General features: G+C 41.8%; 1 protein-coding gene across 9 annotated transcripts in view; it reads right to left on the bottom strand.

Annotated features, from left to right (window-relative positions):
- Positions 1-13,139, bottom strand: part of SPECC1 (sperm antigen with calponin homology and coiled-coil domains 1) — a 227,888-nt gene that overhangs the window by 75,312 nt on the left and 139,437 nt on the right. For all 9 annotated transcript variants that reach the window (XR_011468485.1, XR_011468486.1, XM_070395183.1 and 6 more), the window contains one exon: positions 7,841-8,048. Coding sequence is in view for 7 of the 9 variants with exons in the window: in XM_070395183.1 (XP_070251284.1) it covers positions 7,841-8,048 (208 nt within the window). In the remaining 2 variants the exon portion in view is untranslated. The remainder of the gene's footprint in view (positions 1-7,840; positions 8,049-13,139) is intronic.

Genomic DNA, 13,139 nt, shown 5'->3' with positions numbered 1-13,139 from the left:
ACACAGAGCCGCAGGGCGATCAGGGGAGTGGGGAGCTCCCCCCTATCAGGCACAGAGCAGGGCTGATCAGGGGGTTGGGGCGCCTTCCCCTGTCATGAACAGAGCAGGGTGGATAGGGAGGTTGTGGCCCTGACCCCTGTCACACACAGAGCCACAGGGCGATCAGGGGTTTTGGGCGCTGCCCCCTGTCACGCTGATCCCGGTGCTGGGAGACTCGCTGCTCCGCTGATCCCGGTGCTGGGAGGCATATTACCCTTTTACTATATAGGATAGAGGCCTGGTGCACGGGTGGGGGCCGGCTGGTTTGCCCTGAAGGGTGTCCTGGATCAGGGTGGGGGTCCCCACTGGGGTGCCTGGCCAGTCTGGGTGAGGGGCTGAGGGCTGTTTTCCGGAAGCGAGTGAGTGAAGCTTCCAACCGCTCCTTGTTTTCTTTTCTTTTTTTATTCTGGGCCAGCTTTAGCTCTGAGGCCTCGCCGCTGAAAACATCGATACAATGTTGCTAAAGCCCGGCTGACTGAAAGCCGGTTTCTGGGCTTTTGTTTATCTTCTTATTTGCAACATAGTATATAGTTGCTTAGAGTTGCAACTGAGAGGCCGGAAAGTGAGGTGGGGAACGTTGGAGTCTGCAGTCACTGAAGCAAGCGAGCCTCATGTTAGCTTCCAGCTGCCTGGCTGCCGGCCGCCATCTTGGCTGGCAGTTAATTTGCATATACTCACTGATTAGCCAATGGGAAGGGTAGTGGTCGTACGCCAATTACCATGTTTCTCTTTTATTAGTGTAGATTGCTTCAACAGGAAATACAGGGTTAAGGTCCTGTGAGCCTCTGGTCACATTTTCATAAAATGAAATGCTATTTGTGTTTTATTTACTTACTTACTTACTTACTTAATTATTTATATCTGTATTGTTGAAAGTATTACATATGACCCCCCTTTTCCCCAATGAACCCTTATAGCACACCTCCATCCCCCACCCCAGGCCTTCACCACCCTATTGTCTGTGCCCCATGGGTTATGCATATATGCATACAAGATCTTTGGTTGATCTCTCCCCACCCACCCACCCACCCTCCCCTGCTTTCCCTCTCACATTCCACAGTCTGTGCCATGTTTCCATGTCTCTGGATCTATTTTGTTCATCCGTTTATTTTGTTCATTAGATTCTACATATGAGTGAGATCATGTGATACTTGTCTTTCCCTAACCGACTTATTTTACTTAGCATGATACTCTCCAAGTACCTCTATGCTGTCTCAAAGGGTAAGAGACTCTTCTTTTTTATTTCTGCATACTATTCTATGGAGTAAATGTCCCACAGCTTTTTTATCCACTCATCTGCTGATGGGCACTTGGGCTGTTTCCAGGTCTTAGCTATTGTAAATTGTGCTGCTATGAACACAGGGGTGCATACATTCTTTCTGATTGGTGTTTTGGGTTTCTTAGGATATTCCTAGAAGTGGGATCACTGGGTCAAATGGCAGTTTCATATTTAATTTTTAGGAAACTCCATACTGTTTTCCATAATGGCTGCAACAGTCTGCATTCCCACCAGTAGTGTACCTGGGTTCCCTTTTCTCCACATCCTCACCAGCACTTGTCATTTGTTGATTTGCTGATGGTAGCCATTCTGACAGGTCTGAGATGGTACCTCATAGTCATTTTAATTTGCATCTCTCTGATGATCAATGACTTTGAGCATTTTTTTCATATGTCTCATGGCCAGCTGTATGTCCTCTTTGGAGAAGTGTCTATTTAGGTCCTTTGCCCATTTTTCAATTAGATTGTCTTCCTTTTGTTAAGTTGTATGAGTTCCTTATATATTTTGGATATTAACTCTTTATCAGATGTATCATTCATTGCCAGATATGTTCTCCCATACGGTGGTTTCTTTTTATTTTGTTGATGGGTTTTGTTTTGTTTTTGTTTTTTTTTTTGCTGTGAAGAAACTTTTTATTTTGATGCAGTCCCATTTATTTTCTTCTTAGTTTCCTTTGCCCTAGGAGATGTATCTATAAACATATTGCTATGAGAGGTGTCTGAGATTTTGCTGCCTATGGTTTCTTCTGGGATTTTTATGGTTTCATGACTTACATTTCAGTTTTATATCCATTTTGACTTTACTCTTGTGTATGGTGTAAGTTGGTGGTCTAGTTAACATTTTTTCCATCTATTTGTCCAATTTTCCCAACACCATCTATTGAAGAGACTCTTTTTTAAAAAATATATTTTATTGATTTTTTTCACAGAGAGGAAGGGAGAGGGATAGAGAGTTAGAAACATCGATGAGAGAGAAACATCTATCAGCTGCCTCCTGCACACCCCCCACTGGGTATGTGCCCACAACCAAGGTACATGCCCTTGCCCGGAATCGAACCTGGGACCCTTCAGTCCGCAGGCCAACGCTCTATCCACTGAGCCAAACCAGTCAGGGCTGAAGAGACTCTCTTGACTCCCATATTCTCTTGCCTCCTTTGTCAAATAATTGAGCGTAATAATTCGCTTGGGTCAATTTCTGGGTTCTCTTTTCTGTTTCATTGCTCTATATGCCTATTCTTATGCCAGTTCTAGGCTGTTTTGAGTACAGTAGCTTTGTAGGATAATTTGAAATCTGGCAATGTGATTCCTCCATCTTTGTTTTTCTTTCTCAAAATTGCTGCAGCTATTTGGGGTCTTTTTTGGTTCCATATACGTTTTTAGAGTATTTGTTCTAGCACTGTGAAATATACCATTGGTATTTTAATAAGGATTGCATTAAATTTGTAGATTGCTTTGGGTAGTACGGACATTTTAATGATGTTGAGTCTACCAATCCATGAACATGGAGTATTCTTCCACTTGTTTATGTCTTCCTCTATGTCTATTTTCAATGTCCTCTAGTTTTCTGAGTACAGGTCTTTTACCTCCTTGGTTAAGTTTATTCCTAAATATCTTAATTTTTTTGTTGCAATGGTAAATAGGGTTGTTTAATTTCTCTGAGAATTCATTATTGGTATATAAAAAAAAGCCATCGATTTTTGAGTGTTGATTTTGTATCCTGCTACATTGCCAAATTCATTTATTTAATCTAGTTTTGTTGTTGTTGAGTTTTTAGGATTTTCTATGTACAATATCATGTTATCTGCGAATAATGAGTTTTACTTCCTTTTTTCCAATTTGGATGCCTTTTATTCTTCTTCTTGTCTGATCACTGTGGCTAGGACTTCCAGTACTATGTTGAATAAAAGTGGTAAAAGCAGACATCCCCGTCTTGTTCTTAGGGGAAATAGTTTTAGTTTTTGCCCACTGAATATGACGTTGGGTGTAGGTTTGTCATATATGGCCTTTATCATGTTGAGATATGCTCCCTCTACTCCTACTTTGCTGAGAGTTTTTATCAAAAATAGGTGTTGGATTCTGTCAAATGCTTTTTCTGCATCTATTGATATGATCATGTGATTTTTGTCTTTCAATTTGTTTATGTGATTTATCACGTTTATTGATTTTCAAATACTGTACCAGCCTTGCATCCCTGGAATAAATCCCACTTGGTCATGGTGTATGATCTTTTTAATATATTGCTGGATGTGATTTGCTAAAATTTTGTTGAGGATTTTAGCATCCATGTTCATCAGGGATATAAAGTCTCTTTCTCTGTAGTGTCTTTATTTGGTTTTGGAATTAGGACAATGCTGGCCTCATAAAAAGAGTTCGGAAGTGTTCCTTCCTCTTGGATTTTCTGAAATAGTTTGAGGAGTATAGGTGTTTGTTCTTTTTTTAATGTTTGGTGAAATTCCCCTGTGAAGCCATCCAGACCTGGGCTTTTGTTTGCTGGTAGTTTTTTTTATTACCGCTTCTATTTCATCAGTTGTTATTGCTCTATTTAGGTTTTCTGATTCCTACTGGTTCAGTTTTGGGAGACTGTATTTTTCTACGAATTTGTCCATTTCATCCATATTGTCCAGCTTGTTGGTATATAGTTGTTCACAGTATTTTCTTACAATCCCTTATATTTCTGTGGTGTCAGTGGTTACTTCTCCACTTTCATTTCTGATTTTACTTATTTGGGTACTCTTTGTTTCCTGATGAGTCTGGCTAATGGCTTATCAATTTTGTTTATCCTTTCAAAAAACCAGCTCTTGGTTTCACTGATTTTATATTTTTTTTAGTCTTTGTGTTATTTATTTCTGCTCTAATCTTTATTTCCTTCCTTCTACTTAATCTGGGCTTTTCTTATTGTTCTCTTTCTAGTTCTTTAAGTTGTATGGCTAAATACTTTATTGCTAATTTTTCTTGTTTTTTGAGGTAGGCCTATAGTGCTATGAACTTCCCTCTCAGGACTGCTTGTGCTGTATCCCAGAGATTTTGGGTTGTTGTGTGCTCATTTTCATTTGTTTCCCGGAAATTTTTTTATTTCTTTCTTGATCTCATTGGTAACCCATTCATTGTTTAATAACATGCTATTTAGCCTCCATGTATTTGAATGTTTTTCAGTGTTTTTACTGTAGTTGATTTCTAGTTTCATTCCACTGTGATCCGAGAAGATGCTTGATATGATTTCAATTTTCTTGAACTTATTGAGACTTGTTTTGTGTCCTAACATGTGGACTGTCTTTGTGAATGATCCCTGTGCACTTGAGAAGAATGTATATTCTGCTGCTTTGGGGTGAAATGTTCTATAAATGTTCAATTAAATCCATCTGGTCAAGTGTGTCCTTCAGAGTCACTGTTTCCTTGTTTAGTTTTTGTCTGGAAGATCTATCCAGTGAAGTCAGAGGGGTGTTAAAGTCACCTACTATGACTGTATTGTTGCCCATCTCTGCATTAAAGTCCTCTAGAAGATTTTTTAATATAATTAAGTGCTCCTATGTTGGGTGCATATATATTTACCAGGGTTATATCCTCTTGTTTGATAGATCCCTTTAGTATTATGTAGTGACCTTTGTTGTCTGTTGTGATGACCTTCATTTTAAAATCTATTTTGTCGAATATGAGTATTGTTATTCCAACTTTTTTTCTTCTATTTGCATGGAAATTTTTTCCCATCCCTTCACTCTCATCCTGTGTGTGTCTTTTGTTCTGAGGTGGGTCTCTTGTAGACAGCATACAGTTGGGTCATGTTTTTTTATCCATTCAGCTACCCTATGCCTTTTGATTGAAGCATTTAATCCATTTACATTTAGGGTTATTATTGATAGGTACTTATTTATTGTTATTGTAACACTGTATGCCTAAGTTTCTCTGTTTCTCCTCATTAGAGCAGTCCCTTTGGCTCGGAGGTGATATATTCCTTTAGCCTTTTTTTTTTCTGGAAAGCTCTTTGACTGTCTATTTTGAATGACAGCCTTACTCGATATAGTAATCTTGGTTTCAGATCCTTGCTTTCCATTACCTTGAGTACTTGATGTCATTCCCTTCTGGCCTGTAGAGTTTGTGATGAGAAATCAGCTGACAGCCTTATGGGAAGCTCCTTTGTAGAATTGCTTTTCTCTTGCTGTCTTTAATATTCTCTATCTTTAATTTTTGGCATTTTAATTATGATGTGTCTGGGCGTGGGCCTGTTCGGGTTCTTCTTGCTTGGGACTCGCTGTGCCTCCTGAACTTGTGTGACTTTTTCCTTCACCAGGTTAGGGAAACTTTCTGCCATTAATTCTTCAAACATGTTCTCTATCCCTTGTTCGCTTTCTTCCTGGTACACTTATTATGTGAATATTGTTATGTTTCGTACTGTCCCACTGCTCCCTTAAGCTGTCCTACTGTTTTTTAATTGATTTCCCTTTCTGGGTCTCTGATTGAGTGGTTTTTTTCTACCCCGTCTTCTAATTCACTGATCCAATTCTCGGCTTCTCCTAATCTACTGTATATTCCTTCCACTGTGTTCCTTATGGGTGCTATGTCATTCTTCATAGTTACTATATTTTTTCTCATGCTGTTGAGCCTCTTTGTCATCATTATTCTAAACTGTATGTCTGATAAATTTCTTATCTCCATTTCATTTAGCTCTTCTTCTGGAGAATTCTCTTGTTCTTTCATTTCAGGCTTTTTTTTTGGCGGCCTGTTTGGGTTTGTGTCTGTGTGTTAAGTAGATCTACTATGGCTTCTAATCTCTAGTGCAGGACAATGTCAGACTCTGTGATTGACCCTGAGTACCCTGTTTGTAGCTATTAGCAATCCATAGCTTGTGGCTCCCTCTGCTGGGACTGGGTGCCTTTGGAAAAGACCAAGATGTGCACCAAGGTCTGCTTTTGCTAGCCCTAGGCCTAGAAGGGAGCTATTTATGTTTTATACAATAACTTTGTTTGCCAGTGTCTTTGTTTAAAAAAGGCCCCTCCCATCAATGCTGGACACCTGCTTGCCCACATAACCCTTTTCCTGCATAACAGGTATTTTTAAACATTTCCCATAGCCTCCTGATCTGCAGAACCTGCCTCACCTGCAAGTTTTTAACTTTTCTCACTCACTGTGTTGCCCTTGAGCCATGCAAGCCTGCCAGCACCCACTGAGAAGAGTTTAGTCCTTTCCCGATCCTGGAAAATGTGATTACAAATTTGTCTGCTTTTTGCTTTACAGTAATGCTGTCCACTATGTTTTTTGTGTGTGGTTTTTAATTGGCTATTACCGCATGAAGCTACAAATTTGGCCGTTTGTCCACAGCTTCATCAAACACCACAGACTTTACTTTTAGCACCTTCTGGAGCAATCTCCTGTGCAGATTGGTGAACTTCCTCTAAGTTTTGGTTAACATTGAATGACTCAATGAACACTGCTGATTTGCTAAGACTGAATTCACACCCAAGAGCACTAGAATCGGGTTTCAACAAAGCTGGTCTAACACACCTGTTTTCTCCACAAGATGCATCACAGCATTTCTGCACCTTGGGACACTACACAGCATTTGGGGACTACACTTGGGATTCATTTCAAACAGTGAAATCACCAACAAAAAGCACAAAAATGCAAAAATCATGGCACAAAGTAAACCATGAAAAAGACTTGTTTACAGTGGGAGAGGTGAAATGAGAAGGTGTCACCAAGTTCAACCTGAGCTGGGGTGCACTTTGGGAGACTCAAATTTTTCACTGCCCTGCGCATGTCTGCAAATGACCGTGAAGGTGTCGCAAACTCTGATTTTGAAGTTACAAATAACTTTTGCCAAGTGGGTGAACTCACAAATATGGATTCCATGAATGATCAGTTTGACCTATGCTATTTTTAGCAATGGTTAGTGTCACTAAAAAATCTATGCATTAATTCTTTTGTTACAAAAGCAAAACACATTAAATGAGATTATTTGATAAGACTTAATCTGGACAAAGCAGGCAATATTTGACTGATCACTTTTAAACATGTCTTTCCCTATTCAAAGCAGACAATGACTTTGTCAATAAGCCATATACTAGTGCCTCTTCAGTGACAAAATGGCCACCTTTTCAGTTATTTGATATCCTACCATCAATAGGACACATGCTGAAAGTGTTTTCTGACACCAAGAGCACACACTGTTCAGATACTCTGACCATCTGTCACCCACCTTTTTAGCCATCAATCCTGAAAGAGGACACATTGTTATGCCTGACAAGTGTGTTCAGCAGTGTGGCTCACACACAGTATACCTAACACCCCACACTGTTGACTCACGTACAACAATCTTTTCTTCTACATCACCCAGTTTTCAACTTAGTTTAAGAGATTAACTATTCTGTCTTTTTAATTGCCATTCTTCTTAGGATATTATAGAACACTCAAAAGAAAGGCTTTTCATAAACATTCTTACATACCATCTCCCAGTTACCCACTGCTGCTGGTTTCTTTTATATCCTACCCACTCCTGATCGACATTTCATCAGGGCTTGATTTCACTTACTTTCTAGCTCACTGATGAGTTGATTATTATGTAACTTGACAGCTCGATGCTGTTCCACCTGATCTTCCAATTCAAATATGGTTTCCTTCATGTCTTTAATCTCTGCATCACTCTCTGATGCTTTCTCTTGTAGTTTTAGGCTGGTTCTGCTCAGCTGTTCCGCTTGATGATCACATATCTCCTTCAAGTAAGAATAATCCTTCTCCACCTAAAATAAAAGGAAAGTTCCCTGGTCAATGTAACAGGAAAAAGTTCTCTACACATTAGCATTAGGCTCCTCAACACAACAGCAGAGAAAGCGCTTGGCACATGCCACACCTGGCAGCACAGACACAGCCAAGGCTATAAATACGCAGAGAAATGTGATACATACACAAGGACAAATGGGTGGATTCTGTACCCCTTTCTTCCAACATAAAGAAAGCTGCGCATACTTAGATATCCTCCTTTCAGGCATCTGGGTAAAGCAGCGCTTCACACTGGGAGGCTGGGGCAGCTGCCTTACCTCATATCTGCTGTGGAGCAGCGCCGCCTGCTGGGAAGCCAGGAACAACAACCTAAATCCTGACATCCCCAAATCTCTTTCACCATCAAATACTTGTGGCTACAGTGGTTTCTCTTAGAGTTATACAACATTAATGTCACAGAGAACACCAGTTGAAGGCACAGAACATAGAAATGTGCAGGCACCAGACAAAGAAAAGTGGCACAGCACAGAAACTCATTTTACCTTTTCAATTTTTAATCATTAAACATTTAATGTGCAGAAAAGCACCAAAAGTGATGAGATAACCACACAGACTTAACAATGGTGAAATTCTGCCAACATTTATTAAATCTTTTTACTTTAAAAAGATTTGTTAAGACCTCAACTTTCTCCCACCCTAGAGAGCAATATGCATTATTCTAAAATTGGTGTGTGGTCATTCCTTCCCTGGTTTTTATACATAAAATTTTTACACAAATGATGTTATAGTATACTATGCTTTCACAGTGTGCTGTATTATACTGCATTATATTATATGGTAATGTGTTTTTTCCCTGTATTATACTATGTTTATTATGCTTTTATAACTTGTATTTGAGATATATTCATACTGATATACATTGCTCTAGGTCATTACTGCAAATGCTGCACAGCATTCCACTGTCTGAATATACTAATTATTTTATTATTATGAACTGTCCCTCTTCTATAGTCTTTCAATTTCTATTACCAAATAGTTGTATATTTACCAGGTATTGTAAGCCTGATTGATACCTAACAGATTTTTTCCTACATTTGGAGGGGTTTCCATATACAATATGGTTTTTCCAAATGTATTTCATGTGCAAACCTTCTGGCTGTACACTCTCTGGAGACAGGGCCCTGTATGCTTTCTTCACCTTTCTATCCCTATGGTCAGCCCTAATGAATTATCTGACAAATGAACGAACAGTGAAAGGAAGTATTGCACTGTTTTTCTTGGGAGGTTGTGGGAAGAATAAAAAAGAAAGGGAAGGAGAGAGAGAATAAGAGGGAGTGCAACATGGGAAAGAACCAGAGTACATTGCCTACGTTAAGGGTGAGTATTTTCTGTGAAACTTGTTTCAATTATAAGGTGTGTTTCTGTGTCACAATACATGTCATTGTAGGTTGCTGTCATAAGTTTGAAAGCTACTGTATTTCATGAGAATGACTAAGGGTGGGAACCTGGAGCCAGACTGCCAGAGTTTAAATTGCAATACTCCTGAGAGAGCTGAAGGGACAGCCACCAGGGTCCCCTGCTGAGTCCCTCTCCCACACGGCTCACAGACACCATCTTTCCTGGTGGAACACTCCCCTCCATACGGGGACTGCACTAGCCCCCCTGCCCCTCCAGACTCTCTGTCCTCCCACCCTGACAAGCTCACACCCTCTCGAAGAGTGAGCCACCTGAACCCATGGTGTAGACTAGGGGTCTTCAAACTGCGGCCCGCTAAAAACATTTATTCGGCCCGCCCGGTGTTTTTGCTGCCGCTGCCTGTCCTGCTTAGCAGCCGATTGGCCCTGGGCCCGCAGTGCGCATGTGTGGAATGTCTGAGGGACAGTGAACTGGCCCCCTGTTTAAAAAGTTTGAGGACCTCTGCTGTAGACTTTCTGGGAGGCCTCTTGAGGGTTTCTCAACCTAAATGCTAGGGTGACACCAGGCTTCAGAGATAAGTCCCACAAGTTAAAGAAAGAGAATGGTATTCAGGTCTGACTTCATGGAAGGTATTAATAGGTGTAAAGAGAAAACTAGGGCCCTCAGAAGGAAAGGGGATCAGTCAGGGAAACCCAGAAGGGGAGAAGTGACATTGGGCCCATGCGGGAAGCAGCCCCGCCTCCTCTTATGAGCTACATGGAAGACCAGGGAGTTGAAGCACAGATTCTGTGATTCTGGTCCTACTAGCAAACCCACCCTTACTCAAACATCGGATCTCTCACTGTCAAACCCTCAGGTTGAGCTCCCGTCCCTCTTCACCTGGGTTCAAGAGTAGAGCCCTACCAGAGGAGCGATCCAACAGTTGTGCCAACACGTGACTGCCATGTATTCTGGGTCACGTGATGGCACAGCTGACCTAATAAAGGAGGAATGGGCTTTCTGGTTCTATAGTTGATTCTTCTTAAGCTTTAGCTCCTGCTGCACAGCAGACTTCAGGCTGAGGCCTGGGACATTTCCTGGGGCAACTGCCCACCTCGAAGGCTTCCAGCTGAGGAGCCTGCAGGCCTTCCCTAAGCTGCCTCAACATGCCTTCTCTTGACTTGCGTGGGAGAACAGGAAAACAGGCTCTGTTTATATGTTTCTTACATGCTTTCTTCCCAGCATGAAGTCATAAGCTGTTTCACCAGGAGCTGACATGATTGTCAGCCAAATGTACTGGAGAGAATGGGGGGGAAGTGTCTCAACTGAAGATAACTGAAATGTTCAGGTTTTCAGCTTAAACAACTCAATCTTAACCAACTTTTCCAATAGTATCCAGTCCATGATTCATAGGGAAGTGATCCGTAAGTTCCCCTCAACTCTACCAAAGAGATCCACCAACACTCTGAACTCCTCTGAGGGGATGGGGATGGGCAGGGGGCTTCACACAAGTGATCCGAGCTGATGCAGACATGCTGGCTGTTCAGGCCATGAGACAATGACCCCACAGAGCTGAAGGCCTCTCTAAAGCAGGGACACTATAGTTGAGACCTAAAGCTTAAGACAGGACCAGGCAAGTGAAGAATGGGGAGGGGGTTAGGGAAGCAAAGAGAGAAGCAAGAACACTTTTGGCAGAGAGAGCCCCCACTTCCTTCATCTGATGCGAGTTAGGACAAGAACTTGGCGTGGCTGGGCCCAGGCTGGAGGTGTAAGCAGAAGGCAACACAGGGCTTCGCACATTGGGTGGAGTGTTTGGTGCAAAGGGGAACTGTGCAGGTGTTACACACATAGGAGATCTCTGTGAGCATTTGTGGAGAATGAACAGGGGTGGGGAACAGTGAACATGTGGAGGGAGTTCTGTCGGAGGCTGAGGCAAATGGCGCTCTTCCCTACCAAAAGCCATTCTCCCTTTTTTCTTACAGAGAATCCCAATTTTGTTCAAGAGTCAGGACGTGATCTTATGATTTCAAGGAGGGTGGATGGGGGAAGGTGTGTGACCCAGTTCTGACCACATATAAAGGGAGTTGCTGCGGGGGCTCCTGCCACGCCTCCTGTCCGCCAGGACTGTGAGGACGAGATGCTGAAGATGCTGTGCTCCCTGCTCCCTTGGCAGGAAGGCGGAGAGAATCGCAGAGCTGCCAGCCCAGGGTCCTGACATCAGGCAGCCCCTGACCACAGCTACCAACTGCCTACCTCCTGGACTTCTGATTACGGGAGCGAAGTGAATGCCGGTTTGCTTAGGCAACTGACACTAGGAGGTTCTTGTGTCTCACAATCCAAAGCTTCACCTGGCATCCTCCTCATAGATCACCTGTATTTAAGCCAGGTTCTCAGGTCTCAGCCCTTCAAGAAGTCCTGTTCTGCAATCATGCCTACAGAATCATCTACTTGCCACACCTTCTCTCAAATTCTACTCTAGAATTTGTCAGTGGCTACTCTAGTTTGGCCCAATGAGAATAGAAATGTGGAACATTTTACCTACTGACACATAAATTAAAATTCTCCCATTATTAAAAGAGAGATAGTATTTATAAAATATGCAATATGTATTTTCTTTTCCTACTAGAGGCCCCGTGCACGAATTTGTGCACAGGTGAGGCTCGATTGGGCTGGGGCCAGCTGGGGGAAGGGGATGCTGAAGGTTGGCCAGCTGGCCCCGCCCCCGATCAGGGCCAATCATGGGTGGGGCCAGCCAGGGGGGAGGAGCCATAGGGGGTTGGTTGGCCAGCCCTGCCCCTGGTCTAACTCCTAGTTGAACTCCTGGTCGAGGGGACAATTTGCATATTAACCTTTTATTACTTAGGATATCCATTCATTCACCTAATGACTTCCTTTTCCAAATTTTTACCATCTTTTCACCTGTAAAATTACCATTAAACCACATCCCCAAGTATAAGGAAAAACTATTTCTTTCACGAAGCAACTACCTAACTGGGAAATCCTCATAGTTCTTTAATCATTTTATGCTGAGATTCAGACACAATAAAGGATGCATGTAGTAAACCTAAACTGTTATAACTTATAGTATGGATCTAGTAGCTCTTGCAATTAGTTAATCATCATTTCACCTCTAGTTTTCCCTGACCCCTCACAGCAAGTGTGTAATCTCCTTACTCCTCTAGAAGAGACACTGAGTTTCTGTAGAAAGAACTAAATTTCTAAGGCTATACCACCGATAAGCTTTCAATCTCAGGGCAGAGGGGTGAAAATCAGTATTTTCTTTTAAAACTTCTAGGTTTCAAGTCTTGTAAAAATTCTCTAACTTGAAATCAAGACCATAAAGGACTGAAAACTTGAAAGCTAAAAAATGTAACCCTAATTGCATTAGAGTCTGGAGAAACAATAACCCCAGGCTCCTGAATGCTGCTGGCTGGCTGGGAGGTTCAGACCTCAGGATTCTGTGGAATTGGCCCCTCCTCAAAGGTGTACAAAGGCATGTTGTACATGTGGGTATCAGAAAAGCTGAAAAGAATGGCGATATTAGCAATGAGAGCAAGAGAAAGCCTACAAAACATTCACACAATTATTTTAAATATTTTATGAATTTTGTATAAGGATTCATACAAATTTTAGACCCAACCATACTGGGAGGAAAAATGTACGTTTTAAGGCTTTTCAGAGGCTCTCCGAACAATAGCTGAGTCACTAAACTGGAA

This window comes from Myotis yumanensis, unplaced genomic scaffold, assembly GCF_028538775.1.
Source record: "Myotis yumanensis isolate MYYU_CA2020_CCGP unplaced genomic scaffold, mMyoYum1.0.hap1 SCAF_16, whole genome shotgun sequence".
Lineage (NCBI taxonomy): Eukaryota > Metazoa > Chordata > Mammalia > Chiroptera > Vespertilionidae > Myotis > Myotis yumanensis.
This window is presented reverse-complemented; position numbering and strand designations above follow the sequence as displayed.